Source organism: Arthroderma uncinatum (genome assembly GCF_011692745.1).
Source record: "Arthroderma uncinatum strain CBS 119779 chromosome Unknown scaffold3, whole genome shotgun sequence".
In the NCBI taxonomy this organism is placed as follows: Eukaryota; Fungi; Ascomycota; class Eurotiomycetes; order Onygenales; family Arthrodermataceae; genus Arthroderma; species Arthroderma uncinatum.
In genome coordinates this window covers 2,794,673-2,807,157 of record NW_022983865.1, presented here as the reverse complement: position 1 = coordinate 2,807,157, position 12,485 = coordinate 2,794,673, and the positions used below count along the sequence as shown (strand labels likewise).

The 12,485-nt window shown below is 49.5% G+C and overlaps 4 protein-coding genes across 4 annotated transcripts; 3 read left to right on the top strand and 1 right to left on the bottom strand.

Annotated features, from left to right (window-relative positions):
- Positions 1–934: 934 nt before the first annotated feature.
- GIQ15_04600 (uncharacterized protein) lies at positions 935–3,433 on the top strand (the record flags this gene model as incomplete). The annotated part of the gene is made up of 7 exons (XM_033552017.1): positions 935–991; positions 1,052–1,524; positions 1,578–2,204; positions 2,274–2,340; positions 2,395–2,649; positions 2,728–3,212; positions 3,274–3,433. The coding sequence occupies 7 exons, from the start codon at positions 935–937 to the stop codon at positions 3,431–3,433; spliced, it is 2,124 nt and encodes a 707-aa protein (XP_033405747.1).
- A 1,840-nt stretch (positions 3,434–5,273) lies between these two features.
- Positions 5,274–7,091, top strand: GIQ15_04599 (uncharacterized protein; the record flags this gene model as incomplete). The annotated part of the gene is made up of 3 exons (XM_033552016.1): positions 5,274–6,015; positions 6,080–6,365; positions 6,428–7,091. 3 exons carry the CDS (start codon positions 5,274–5,276, stop codon positions 7,089–7,091), a joined length of 1,692 nt encoding a protein of 563 aa, XP_033405746.1.
- Positions 7,092–7,971: 880 nt separating this feature from the next.
- GIQ15_04598 (NADH-ubiquinone oxidoreductase 12 kDa subunit) lies at positions 7,972–8,382 on the top strand (the record flags this gene model as incomplete). The annotated part of the gene is made up of 2 exons (XM_033552015.1): positions 7,972–8,197; positions 8,300–8,382. The coding sequence occupies 2 exons, from the start codon at positions 7,972–7,974 to the stop codon at positions 8,380–8,382; spliced, it is 309 nt and encodes a 102-aa protein (XP_033405745.1).
- A 322-nt stretch (positions 8,383–8,704) lies between these two features.
- GIQ15_04597 (pH-signaling protein PalC) lies at positions 8,705–10,382 on the bottom strand (the record flags this gene model as incomplete). Its single annotated transcript, XM_033552014.1, has 2 exons — positions 8,705–8,920; positions 8,973–10,382. 2 exons carry the CDS (start codon positions 10,380–10,382, stop codon positions 8,705–8,707), a joined length of 1,626 nt encoding a protein of 541 aa, XP_033405744.1.
- Positions 10,383–12,485: the final 2,103 nt, after the last annotated feature.

Sequence of the window (12,485 nt, the reverse complement as noted above, 5' to 3'; positions counted from 1 at the left end):
TCTACGGAGTAGCAAGATGCTGTATTACCAGCACGGCGGAATAAGAATGCCACTTGGTTTATCTCACTGATCCATGCTACTATGTATATTGAGGGGGGGAAAGATTGCATTCTGCACCCATGTCGTCCTCGGGCTCGCTGCTCATTTCTCAGCGATAAAATACGAGAAAAGAAGAACACCACATCGCATCCAACGAGAGAAAATAAGACCTCGGAATGACGGCAAAGGGCGTGGAAAGTTGACCTCGGGCATCGGAATTGCAGGTATCCCGAGTACGAGGGTTTGGAGCTTCCCTGCCTAGGGTCTTTGGCTGAGATTATCCCTACGCCCAGAGGTCAGCAAGCGGATGGAGGATGACGATGCGGCGATGGGATAGGTTACGGCTGGCCTGTACAACTGCACGTATATTATGCGCTGCCCTGTCAACGCCGTTGATAGATGAAGGAACGCCAGAAGACGAACGAGCTCTGGGTACGGAGTAACTGATCGTGGCTACGTATCAAGCTCCCTGGACCGTTGACAACTCTACACCCCACAATTTCCCCATGGAGAGCCAGACGATTGTCACGAATATCGACAGGTTGCGCTGTTGCATTGCCTTTCTACAGGGATCAGGCTTCTTCGAAGATGCTTGATTCGGCCCAAGCTGGTCAGGAAGTCCACTCGGCTATCCTACGGGTTGGAGATACGAAGAAAATCCAACTTGAATGCGGGGAGGCTAAGATGGAAGAGGATGTTCATGGGGGTCTTCTGGAATAATTTCCTTTATCCAGGGCCTCATTAATTGAACTACTTATTCCCCGCTCTTCCCGCCGTTCTTTGTGTCTCTCCGCTTCCTCTTTTTTTCGCATTTCTTTTTCATTTTGTGCGCCCATCTTGCTATTTGTCAATTGTGCGTTTTCCCCTCGGGTGGAACGCAGTTTGGTAGCTCAAGATGAATCTGAAATCCTTATCGCTGCTGGCGGTGGCCACGGCCGTTGTCCAAGGCTGTGTGCGTGAAAGGGATACCGGCTCGGTCGACCTTTACAGCATACTCGCTAAACGAGGACAGGGGCACCCGCATCTTCCACATTTGTCCAAATATGAATCTATGTTGATGAATAGCTTCGACAATACCACTGTTGATAGCTGGGCTTATTACTATACTCATGGGTTACACATTGCCGGGACCAACCAGAGCATGGCCCAATGGACCGCAGATAAGTGGACGGAATTTGGCATTTCTGCCTCTGTCGTCTCGTACGACGTATATCTAAACTACCCGGTTTCCCATTCCTTGTCCTTGAGTCACCCTAATGGTACCACCTGGAAGGCTTCTTTGGAGGAGGACGTTCTCAAGGAAGATGATACCACCAGCTACCCTGACCGCGTACCCACATTCCATGGATATTCTGCTTCTGGTGATGCAAGTGCGGAGTACGTTTATGTTGGGCGCGGACAAAGGGTCGATTTTGAGAGGTTACTTGCTCTTGGTGTTGATTTGAAAGGGAAAATCGCAATTGCACGATACGGTGGCCCGTTCCGGTGAGTCCTTTTTATCCCAAGTAACTTCGGGCAGGCTAATGTATTGTAAATAGTGGCCTGAAGGTCAAAAATGCCCAAGATCAAGGGATGGTCGGCTGTATCATCTTCACTGACCCCGCCGATGACGGGAACGTCACTGTTGCAAAGGGCTATAAGGCGTATCCAGATGGCCCCGCAAGAAACCCTTCTTCAGTCCAACGTGGATCGGTTCAGTTCCTGTCGACCTACCCAGGTGACCCAACCACTCCCGGATACCCATCTCGACCAGACTCGCCACGGCAGGACAAGAGCCCCGTGGTGCCAAAGATCCCGTCCATTCCCATCTCACAGCTCGATGCGGAGCCGATTCTTGCCGCCCTCGATGGCCATGGAACTCCAGGCAAGGAGGTAAACCGCACCAGATGGGTTGGGGCCCTTAATGCGACTTACTCGACTGGTCCTGCCCCTGGAGCCAAGCTTTCCATGAGCAATGTGATGCGTGATACCTACGCTCCTATCTGGAACTCTATTGGAATTATCAACGGAACAGAGCAGGATGAAGTAGTTATCATTGGGAACCATCGTGATGCTTGGATTGTTGGAGGAGCAGCTGATCCCAATTCTGGATCTTCTGTGATGGTCGAACTCGCCAAGGCATTCGGAAAACTCCAGAAGGCCGGATGGAAGCCAAAAAGAACAATGTATGTTCCTTTTTTTTTTATGCTTCTAGCCTTTGTATACTTCTTTCTACTAACACTGTCTTTGCTTAGTGTGATGTGTTCTTGGGACGGTGAAGAATATGGTCTCGTAGGCTCTACCGAATGGGTCGAAGAATATGTATGTTGCAACGATCGACTGCTTATGACGACGGTTACTGAAGATAATATATAGCTGCCATGGCTCAAAGCAACCACGGTTGCATACCTCAATGTTGATGTTGCCGTCGCCGGGCCTATACCTGACGTCAGCGCCACCCCCGAGCTCCATAAACTGGCCATCGAGTCCATGAAGAAGGTCATCTGGCCGTACAAGGGCCGCCGAGACACCACCATGTACGACATCTGGACTACCATGAATGGGGACGAGATTGGCGTCCTTGGAAGTGGCTCTGATTACACCGGCTTCCTTCACAACGGCATTGCTTCGGTAAGTCATCTTTTTTTCGAATATCCGTTTACCGCCATGTTAGTGGAACATTGAGTGACCTTATATCTATGCATATAGCTCGACACTGGTGCCGGAGGTGATGGTAACACTGACCCTGTATATCATTATCATTCCAACTATGACTCGTATCACTGGATGGACACGTTCGGTGACCCTGGCTTCCACACTCACGTAGCAATGGGCCAGTTCCTCGGCTTACTTGCCTATCATCTCTCGACAGACGAGATCGTTCCATTTGACGTGACCAACTACGGCGTGCAGATGACCAAATACCTCAATCAGCTGAAGAAATACGTCGCTGCCTCTGCATACAAGGACCTCGACTTAAGTAAAATCGAGAGTGCGATCTGCTCCTTCAACGTTTCCGCGAAGGCGGTTTCAAAGCTGCAGAAGAAGGCGAACCGTAACTTCCACGACAAGAAGCTCGTCAAACACCTCAACACGATCTACCGTGATTTCGGACGCGGGTTTGTTTCGCAAGGCGGACTGCCAGATCGTGAATTTTACAAGCATATGCTGTACGCTCCCGGACTGGATACTGGGTGAGTAGTACCGTTTTTCTCGTCGTTTCTTGCGTCTTGGCTCTTGCTAACTCATCCTTAGATATGCCCCAACCACCTTCCCTGGAGTGTCTGAGTCTCTTGATGCAAAGAACCGAACGAGAGCAGAGGAATTCATCGAACGGTCAAGCAACGCCATCTACGTAGCTGCAGGCATCCTTGCATCCTGCCATGACTGCGATAACTTTTGCGTGCAGGAGTAGTTATAATAGACAGTAATGCATATACCACTTACCTTTCAATCTATCTCTTTCCTTCTTTTCTTTCCTTCTTCCTTCGTCTCTTTCCTCAGTGCTTGCTGGCTGACTCAGCATATACGAGATATCACGTGAGCCTACCTGAGGGCAGGTTTTTTTCTCTTTTTACCTCCATTTTGATCGAAAGGGGTGTGTACGGAGTATTAATTGATGGTTAGAAGGTTGCTGGTGTGGGGGCGATAAGAAGAGAAACGGAATTGAAATTGCGTCTCGAAAGATCGTCGCATCGAGATAGAAAAAATCTCTGTATGGAGTAGCCCCTTTAAAAGTCAGATAAGTTAATCTCATGCACAGCACGAAGGGGCGGCGAAGGGCCAGAGAAGTTATCCTTCATTCCTTCTGGGATAGGCACTGATCTTCGCCATGTGTTCATTTCCTGTGCGTTAACAAGGCCATACGGATGTCGTCTTATACGGGAAGTAGTTGACCTGGACCCTGATGCCGTTGACGAATATCCACCGCCAGTCTCTCGTTTTGAGAAGGATTACGAAGAGCGGGCGGAACGACGGCCTTGCAAGGGTCCGCTGGTCAGCCCTACTCCTACCCTGACGGCCGGCTCGAACAAAACATATCGAAGAAACAAAAGTCCTTAGAGTCGACTGGGTGTGTAGGGGTACCGATGCAAGAAGAGTATGACCTGTAGAGCATGGACGAGTCGTAAGGCTGAAGACTGGTTGTTCAGCTGGCCGATGAAACAGCCGCAGCCTAGTCTTTCATCCTGCGTGGTCATGGCGATGGTTGTTTGATCAAAGGCTTCCTCCCAGCTGTCGCACAGAGCAGCGTCCAGGGATACACCATGGCGCGCGAGCCAGACGTAGACGTATTCCATGCTTATATTTAGAGCATGCGGGCTAAATATCCCCCCCCCCCCCCCCAACAGTCACCGTGCTGGGGGAACTAATCAGAATTCGAAGCCGGCGGTGGGTCAGGGGGCAACTCTGCAAAGACGAAGAGCGAGCGAGAGCCAGAGAGCGAGCGTTTCCCCTTTTGCTGATTCAGGAGGTCCCAGAAGAAAGCCGGCTGCGGCGTGAGATAATTGGTTGCATCCTTGGTGGCGGCAGCGCAGCCAGAGGAACGAAAGAAGAGACAGAACCGAACTCTGCTTTGAAGGCTAAAAAGGATAGAGAGAGAGAGAAAAAGAAGTCCCCCAAGCCTCGTTGTTGTTATTGAAATTGTCCTCTGTTGTCTCGCTTCTCGCTTGTTGTCTTGTATACCAACTTCTTGTCTCTCGTTTATTCGTTGGCGTCTCTGATCTTCAACATCGCCATCGCCATCGACCATCAGTCCAGCCTCTTCTCCATCGTCCAGCTCGTATCGCAATCCAAGACACCCTGGCCAAGCAGCCGGAAAAAAAAAACAGACGCCTGCAGTGACACAGCAAAGCAGCATCCGACGGGGAGAGGAAAAAAGAAACGAGTCCACCTCGATCCCTACGCAACACATGTGCATCGCCAGCTAGAGAACCAACTTCAGTCCAGGTTGCTGCTGTCCTGTGTATCCCGGACAGACAGACGAAGAACCATCTGCTCGTTCCGTGGTGGTTGCGTTGCAGCTGAGCATCCGCGCGTTGTCGGCGTTGCATCTCCACCCTTGCAGGGCGAGAAGTTGTTCTATCCAAAGAGGTTTGTTGTTGCTACTCTGTCTTTTCCCCGAACACAACGTCAACATCTCTACTCTCAACACCTCTTCCCTCTCCTCGCCGTTGTCTCGCTCGATCATGGCTGACGTCGATGCAGGGGCCTAGCATCTCCTCTTACCTCCCTATCTCCGCTCTCACACTCGTCCCATGCCTGAATCGTTCAACCTGGCTGCGTCTTCCTCCTCCGAAAATACAGCCAGCAGTACGCATCACCGGCGACGATCGTCCTCGCACATAAGGCCGTTGAGCCTCAATCACTCTTCCGCCAGCAAGGCGAACGGCAGCGGCAGCAGCGGGAACAGCCATTTCGCTGTCAGCTCGGCTCGAACGGACTCCCTTGGCCATCTGTCCGCCTCCCTATCTCCCATTCCCGGTACTCCCTCGGCGACGGGCCATTCGCCCATGTCGCTATCTAGATCTCCTTCACCGAGGCCAGGCGGAGGTTGGTCCAGCCCAGGCCTGACCACTGTCACTGCAGGGAGCAGTGGCAGCTCCAGTCCCCGACGAGGTTACGGCGATCTCACCCCCAATGGCCAGACATACCATGCAAACGGAGGACTAGATAATGCCGAAAACAATGCCTCCTGGATGGCTGCCAAAGCAAAGAGTGACCGGGTCAAGGGATACCCTTCCTTTTCCACCAGGAACAACGGCTTCTTCTCCAGACAGAGAAGGAAAATTTCTGCCAGCCTGCCTCGATTCAGACTCAACTCCATGCTAGACTACGGCGAGAAGGAGAAGCTGGGCAGAGGACGATGGTCTGGTCCCAACGGCGGCCCTTTATTATTCAGGGTGAAATCCCTGCTCGGCAATCTTCTACGCCGCACGAGAATACGTCTACTTCTATTATCGATTTTGTTGTTTGTTATTTGGCTTTGCTTTTCATCTTGTACGTCCCCTTCTTTTTCCCTCTTCTTTATCGTCTTCTGAACAACGTCTAACCTTCTTCATAGCTATCTATGAATCATATCGACGGACCTCCATCGGCGGAGGAAAGAAAATAGTGCTAATCGTTGCGTCTAATGTTGGTGGCGGTGTCATGGAGTGGAAGGGAGCGAGAGAGTGGGCTATCGAACGAGACAGTCTTCGCAACAAGAAGAAATACGTGAAAAGATGGGGTTACGACTTGGAGGTGGTCAACATGGTCACCAAGAAACGATACGCCCACGAGTGGAGAGAAGGATGGGAGAAGGTCGATGTCATCCGTGGGGCGCTACGGAAATATCCCAAAGCTGAATGGTTCGTGCTTCCGAATAGACTACGGTGGTGAAACATTTCGCTGACACTAACGTTCCCTGTAGGTTCTGGTGGTTGGACTTAAACACCTTTATCATGGAACCCTCCTACTCCGTCGAACAGCACATCCTAGACAATCTCGATAAGAAGACCTATCGTGATATCAACAAATACAACCCTCTAAACATCACCCACCCGCCCTCCATACCTTACCTTGACCCCATTTCCCTCTCTGCCGTAGGCGACAACAAGGCGTCGTCTATAAATATGATCGTTCCCCAGGATTGTGCTGGATTCAATCTCGGTTCTTTCATGATCCGCCGCAGCACTTGGACCGACCGACTCCTAGACATCTGGTGGGACCCGGTCCTCTACGAACAGAAACACATGGAATGGGAGCACAAGGAACAAGACAGCCTCGAGCACCTCTATATCAACCAGCCTTGGGTTCGGCCGCACGTCGCATTCATCCCGCAGAGGAGGATGAATTCTTTCCCACCCGGCGCCTGTGGAGACGGAACTGATCCCGGTATCCACTACCAGAGGAAAGACCGCGACTTCCTGGTCAACATGGCAGGTTGCGAATGGGGACGAGACTGTTGGTCCGAAATTTATAATTACCGAGAACTAAGCAACTACCTGAACCGAACCCTCTGGGAGAAATTCAAGGACGCCCTTAGTGACCAGTGGAACAAGATGATGGGCAAAGAGGTTAAGAAGCATCCATGAGTTTCCTTATCTTCCCTTCTGATCATTAACCTATTCTACCTTCCTGTTTAAAAATGGTATTATTTTTATATTGAAATGGCGCTCTTTTGTTTTCTCTTTCTCTCCTCCTTAAGACCCCCTCACATCCTCCCTTTTTTGAAAATATATCGGACTTGAGAGGTTGTTTTTATATAATGTTTTCTTCTTCTTTCATTTCATTTCTACCACGCCCTCCCTCTATTTTCTTCCCCGAGTATACGCGGATCTCCTACCATATTCCTTGTTATCACGCACGACAGTAGAATATCACCTTATTCCTGTCCTGGGGCTGCTGGTTCTGTTTCGTTTTGCCATCTTCTTCATCTCTCAACCTCTCTGCATCCAGTCCACACCTTGCGACGCATCTCATCTTAGACCATCACTCCCTTTCTTGCCTGTGTGTGTTATGTTTGCTTGCGCTTATGTTGGATGTGCCAATCAGCTATTTCTCTCCTTTTCTTTTTTTTTGCTTGCTCGGAAAAGTACGATTCATTTTCCAGTACGCAATGCCTCATGAGTTGTTGCATCTGTTGCCGCCGCTGCCATTCCATTCCGGTTCCTAGGAATGTTTGTATTATGTATCTAAGTCCTACTTCTTGGGTTTTCTTCATGGACTTTCTCTATATACTCTCTTCTTTAAGTAAAAAAAAAAGGATACATAATGATGACATAATCATATTACACGTGACGTATATCCCGGCCAATCGGAGCTTCGCTTTATCCAGACCTCAAGTTCGCGAAGTTGTTGCATCAGATCGGATTCAATATCAGCAATTGACCAGCTTCTCCCTCCCTGCCGCGAGAACGGCTCTACAATACCCGGTTATCTGTCCAATTACCTCCCGTCGTGGACTAAATCACGATGCCGACCGCCGAGTCCGCCGAGTTCCTGGCCAAAAAGCCAACCGTCCCACCAACATACGACGGCGTCGACTTCGAAGACACAGTCGCCCTTCACAATGCCCGTGATGCCATAATCCGCGAACAATGGGTTCGAAGCATGATGTCCAGACTTGTAGGCGATGAATTGGGCAAATGCTACAGAAGAGAGGGTGTGAATCACTTGGAGAAATGCGGCAAGCTCAGAGGTGGGTTATATGCCCTTTGCGGCGTTTCTAGGTGATGTTTAAGGGCTATCGTGGCCGGCTGTAGTATTGGCTAGGTGCTAACCTGTATATGACCCCGGATAGACAAATACTTCGAGCTACTGAAGGAAAGGAAGGTCAAGGGATACTTGTTTGAGGAGAAGAATTACTTTACCAAGGATAAATGAGAGGATTTAGGAGATGCGCGTGACGTTTAGGATGGACATAGCGATTGTGTGAACTACGAATTATCGGCACAGTGTGATCTGTTTAGTTTGGGGCTATCAAATCGTCAACCCAACGGATGTCCGGGGATGGGGACGAGGAATGAGGGAACTTCGTTGTACGCGGCTAGATTTTGGGCCGCTTCCATGTATAGATACTTGCGGCTCTTTTATGTATGGACATTATTGTCATTTCAGCATCGCAAGAGAATTGAATTTCCTTGTTCAACTTTCTCCGTTCCCTATTATTCATTATTTTCATCCACGCCATTATTGCCTACCGATATTAATAATAGCTCCTTTTAGTATCATTTTCTTCTTCATCCTCGCTGCTTTCTACTTCTGCATCGTCGTCAGTAGGGTCAAGAGGCGCCCGCAGCCGCTCCAGCTGTCCAGGGTCTAACGTTGGCGGTGCATAGAGCGCCGGCTGTGCATGTATATCTCTCCCTAAGGGTAAATTGGAAATATATGACGCCGAAGACGGGATGAGCTGTGTCATTATCTAACCAGACAGTTAGTGACGAGCTGGCTTCTAGCCACCGGAAGATACATACCGTGTCGTTCATCCTCACCCATTTCTTCTCAAGCATATCAATCACTCGCCCTTCCTCGTCTCTTCCGGCATCATCACCGTAGTCGATATCAGTCTCCAGGTCGCCACCTTTGGACGATGACATCGCCTCTTTCTCGATCTTCTTTTCTTCCCTTCTCTCTGACCACTCCTTTTTCAACCTAGAGAATCCGCCTAATTTACTCTTTGAGGGCCCTTCAGCGCCAGTTTCTGCAGTTGAGCCTTTGAACCCGAGCACTGCCCGAGCTGCCCTTAACCACGCAATCCCTTCCCCGACCTTCCCAGCCATCTCGGCATCAATCCCGAAGAAGCGGCAGGCCTTTGCTCTTGATACCCTTGCCAGGATAGACATATAGTTTACCAGATCATCATCTACTTTTCTCTCGAGGGTAGAATCGCCCGAACTTACAGCAGAAGCATTTCCTTTCTGCACCATTCCTACACTAGCTGCAGCCTGCTCCGCATACTCTGCAGCTCGAACGCAGAGCCGCGCAAAGAGTAGTGTCCTCACTTTCGGGATATCAGGCGCCTTGACCATCCATTCTGTGTCATGCTTGTTCCTTGACTGGATACAAGCCGACATGTAGGCATCATCCTTTAACACAGCTAACAATGTCGCCTCGGCCAAGGCAAGGGAGGATAAAGCGGACTGCGTGGATGGATCCAGGTCAGGAACGGGTATTTGAATCATCTTAGCTCCAGAACCGCCCGGTGTATAGGTATTTGAAGGAGCTGAAATAGATGCTGGGGAAAATGTGGCGAGGTAAGAATGTATACTGCTTGCCTGCAGCAGATTCTTGGTCGCAGTCTGAATGGCCGCCACCTTTTGCTCAACCGTAGGAGTAGTGACCGAGTATAACATGGTAAGATATTTTACCCGTGCAAGGGATGAGAGAACGTAGGCCAAGGTTGATAAGACAAAGGCAATCTCAAAATCCAGCCCACGGCCCTTTACCCGTGACGACGAGGATGATAGAGACGAAGAATCATGACCTCGCATGGCATTCTGACGTAAAAACCGCATTGTCGACATTGAGCTCAAAGTCGGGCGCCATTCAACCTCTATCTCGGATCGAAGTAATATATCGACCTCTTCGACATCATTCCACTGCTTCCCAGCTTCTTCTCCTCCTCCTTCATCTTGCCATGAGCTAGAGCTCAAACCACGCGATATCGCAAAGAGGTACGGGATATACTCATTCAGTGCTATCAGGACATGTGGAAGATGAGCAGCTCGCTGAGAAGGGGTAAGACGTTTATGCTTCTTTAGAGCTGCACGTAAGCCGTGGCGAGCTGTAGAACCTGCTTGGGGTAAAGAGGGATGGGTATTTGAATGAAGGAATGACTGGAACTGGGCGTGTGAGGTTGTTGGTAGGGTAAATGAGAAGACCATTATGTCCGACACGGAGTACTGTGTTTCTTGCGTTAGATATGCTTACATGCAGCTCGTGAGGCTATTACTGTAGAGAGAGGGATGTAGAATTACATGCAGAGCAGCCGTCGTTTCTTTATCCTTGACCAAGATACTCTGTACCCCCCGACTGCTCGATATCAAAGCCGGGATCGCGGAAGAGCTGCCCTTCAGACCTTGATCCTAGCTGTATATATCTGCTATGGTGGGAGGGACGATGTCCAAGGTTGCAGAAGTAACAAAAGCCACCGCGGGTCAAGAGGTCACATGATGCTCCCGTGATAAATATCTGACCTCGTCGTCCATCTCTTCTACAGATATTTAAAAACAAAACACATCCTGACTCCGTAAACAACTGGAGCCCGTCGAACTCGAAGGCTGCGGTTTATTGTATAATACATCTTCATCTAGCTTGGTGGTGAGGCGGAAGATGCCGAAGAAGCGACTGTTTTTGCTATTTTTGATGCCTATCTCTTGGGACGCTGCTGTGGCTGGTTACGGGGATCCTAACTGTGCGGGAGTCTGCTGGACTCGTTGAAGTCGTTGTAGCCAGCAATGATGGCGCCAGTGTGATCTGGAGATGGAATGAAAGTGCATGAATGGGAAGCTTGGGCTATCGAAATGCTATATCCAATCGTTAGCTATGGGACTACGCCGAATATATTCCCGGCAACACCCAAGGATTAACGGAAGCAGCAGCATCCGCAGATATCTAATCTACACGCTGGTTGTAATCGCTCTGGCGGCCGCGACAACATATCTCAATATGCTGGAGGGAAGCCTGCGAGTCATCGACACCGACTGCTTAGCAGCGACATCCACAGGGAACTTGGGCCTGGACTTTCAGCCCTTCCTGAGAGGCAGCCACCGACTTTACCTCAGCGAGAGCAGTGCGTGGAGATGGTATACGGATACCCAAGAATTGATAGTCTTGTTGAGCTAAACACGTCCAAAAACCTCATCGGCAGTGCTATGGCTGGTAGCATGGGCGGGTTTAATGCGCACGCCTCGAACTTGGTGGCTGCAGTATTCCTAGCGACAGGACAAGATCCAGCTCAAAACGTTGAAAGTACCAGCTGTATCACGACTATGAAGAAGCATGCACTATGTGCTACTCTTCTTTCCTCTTGAAATATCAGTGCTAATGAACTCTCTAGAATAGATGGAAACCTTCACATTGCGGTGTTCATGCCATCCGTGGAGGTCGGAACCATTGGCGGTGGAACTATCCTCGAAGCCTAGTCTGCCCATACTTGATATGCTAGGGGTAAGCGGCCCTCATAGCACCTATCCAGGGACAAATGCGCGGCAGCTGGCACGTATTGTCGCTTCGGCTGTGCTGGCGGGTGAACTGAGCACCTGTGCTGCGTTGGCGGTGGGCCACTTGGTCACTGCCATATGGCACATAACTGCAGCAAATGGGCTGGCAAGGGCGGAACACGATACTTGAGCTATTGTATGCTTTCTATAAGTTTTTAATCTTAAAAGCATGGATATCTTAAACTTTCGGTTGAGTATTAGAGTACAGAGTATTCATTATATACCAGGGGCCGCCACATACTTTTTCTCAGGGTTTCTGTAGGCTTAGCACAAATCAGCCAAGTGGCAGTACCTATCCCTTACATTGCCTATACTGATGCTAAAATTTTAACTCGCGGATACTTTATATCTCCTCTATAGACTATATAAGAACAGTTTCGATGTTACCTTAGGTAGGAAACGACAAACGCCTAGTGGCCTATAATGACCTTCCGAAATAGGAAGGGTCATGGATTGGCTCGTGCGTCACTCAAGATCACATGACTACCCCGTGACTATATAGAATTAGTCATCCTATCTTATTTTCATTATATAAGCAGAAACAGAGTTATATCATGTGACTTCAATTCTCCAAACTCTATTCTAACTTCAGCTTCCTTGTAGGTGGCGAATATCTAGAAAGGATTGATGATAGCAGATTGATATATACGGCCCGTAAAGCCAGGCAGCATTAGGGGTGGCAGCATCAATCGGCTCGATAATGCAATTACTATAGCATATCTCTTTGAGTACTAACAGGATCACAAGAGTCGATTGTGTATCAAC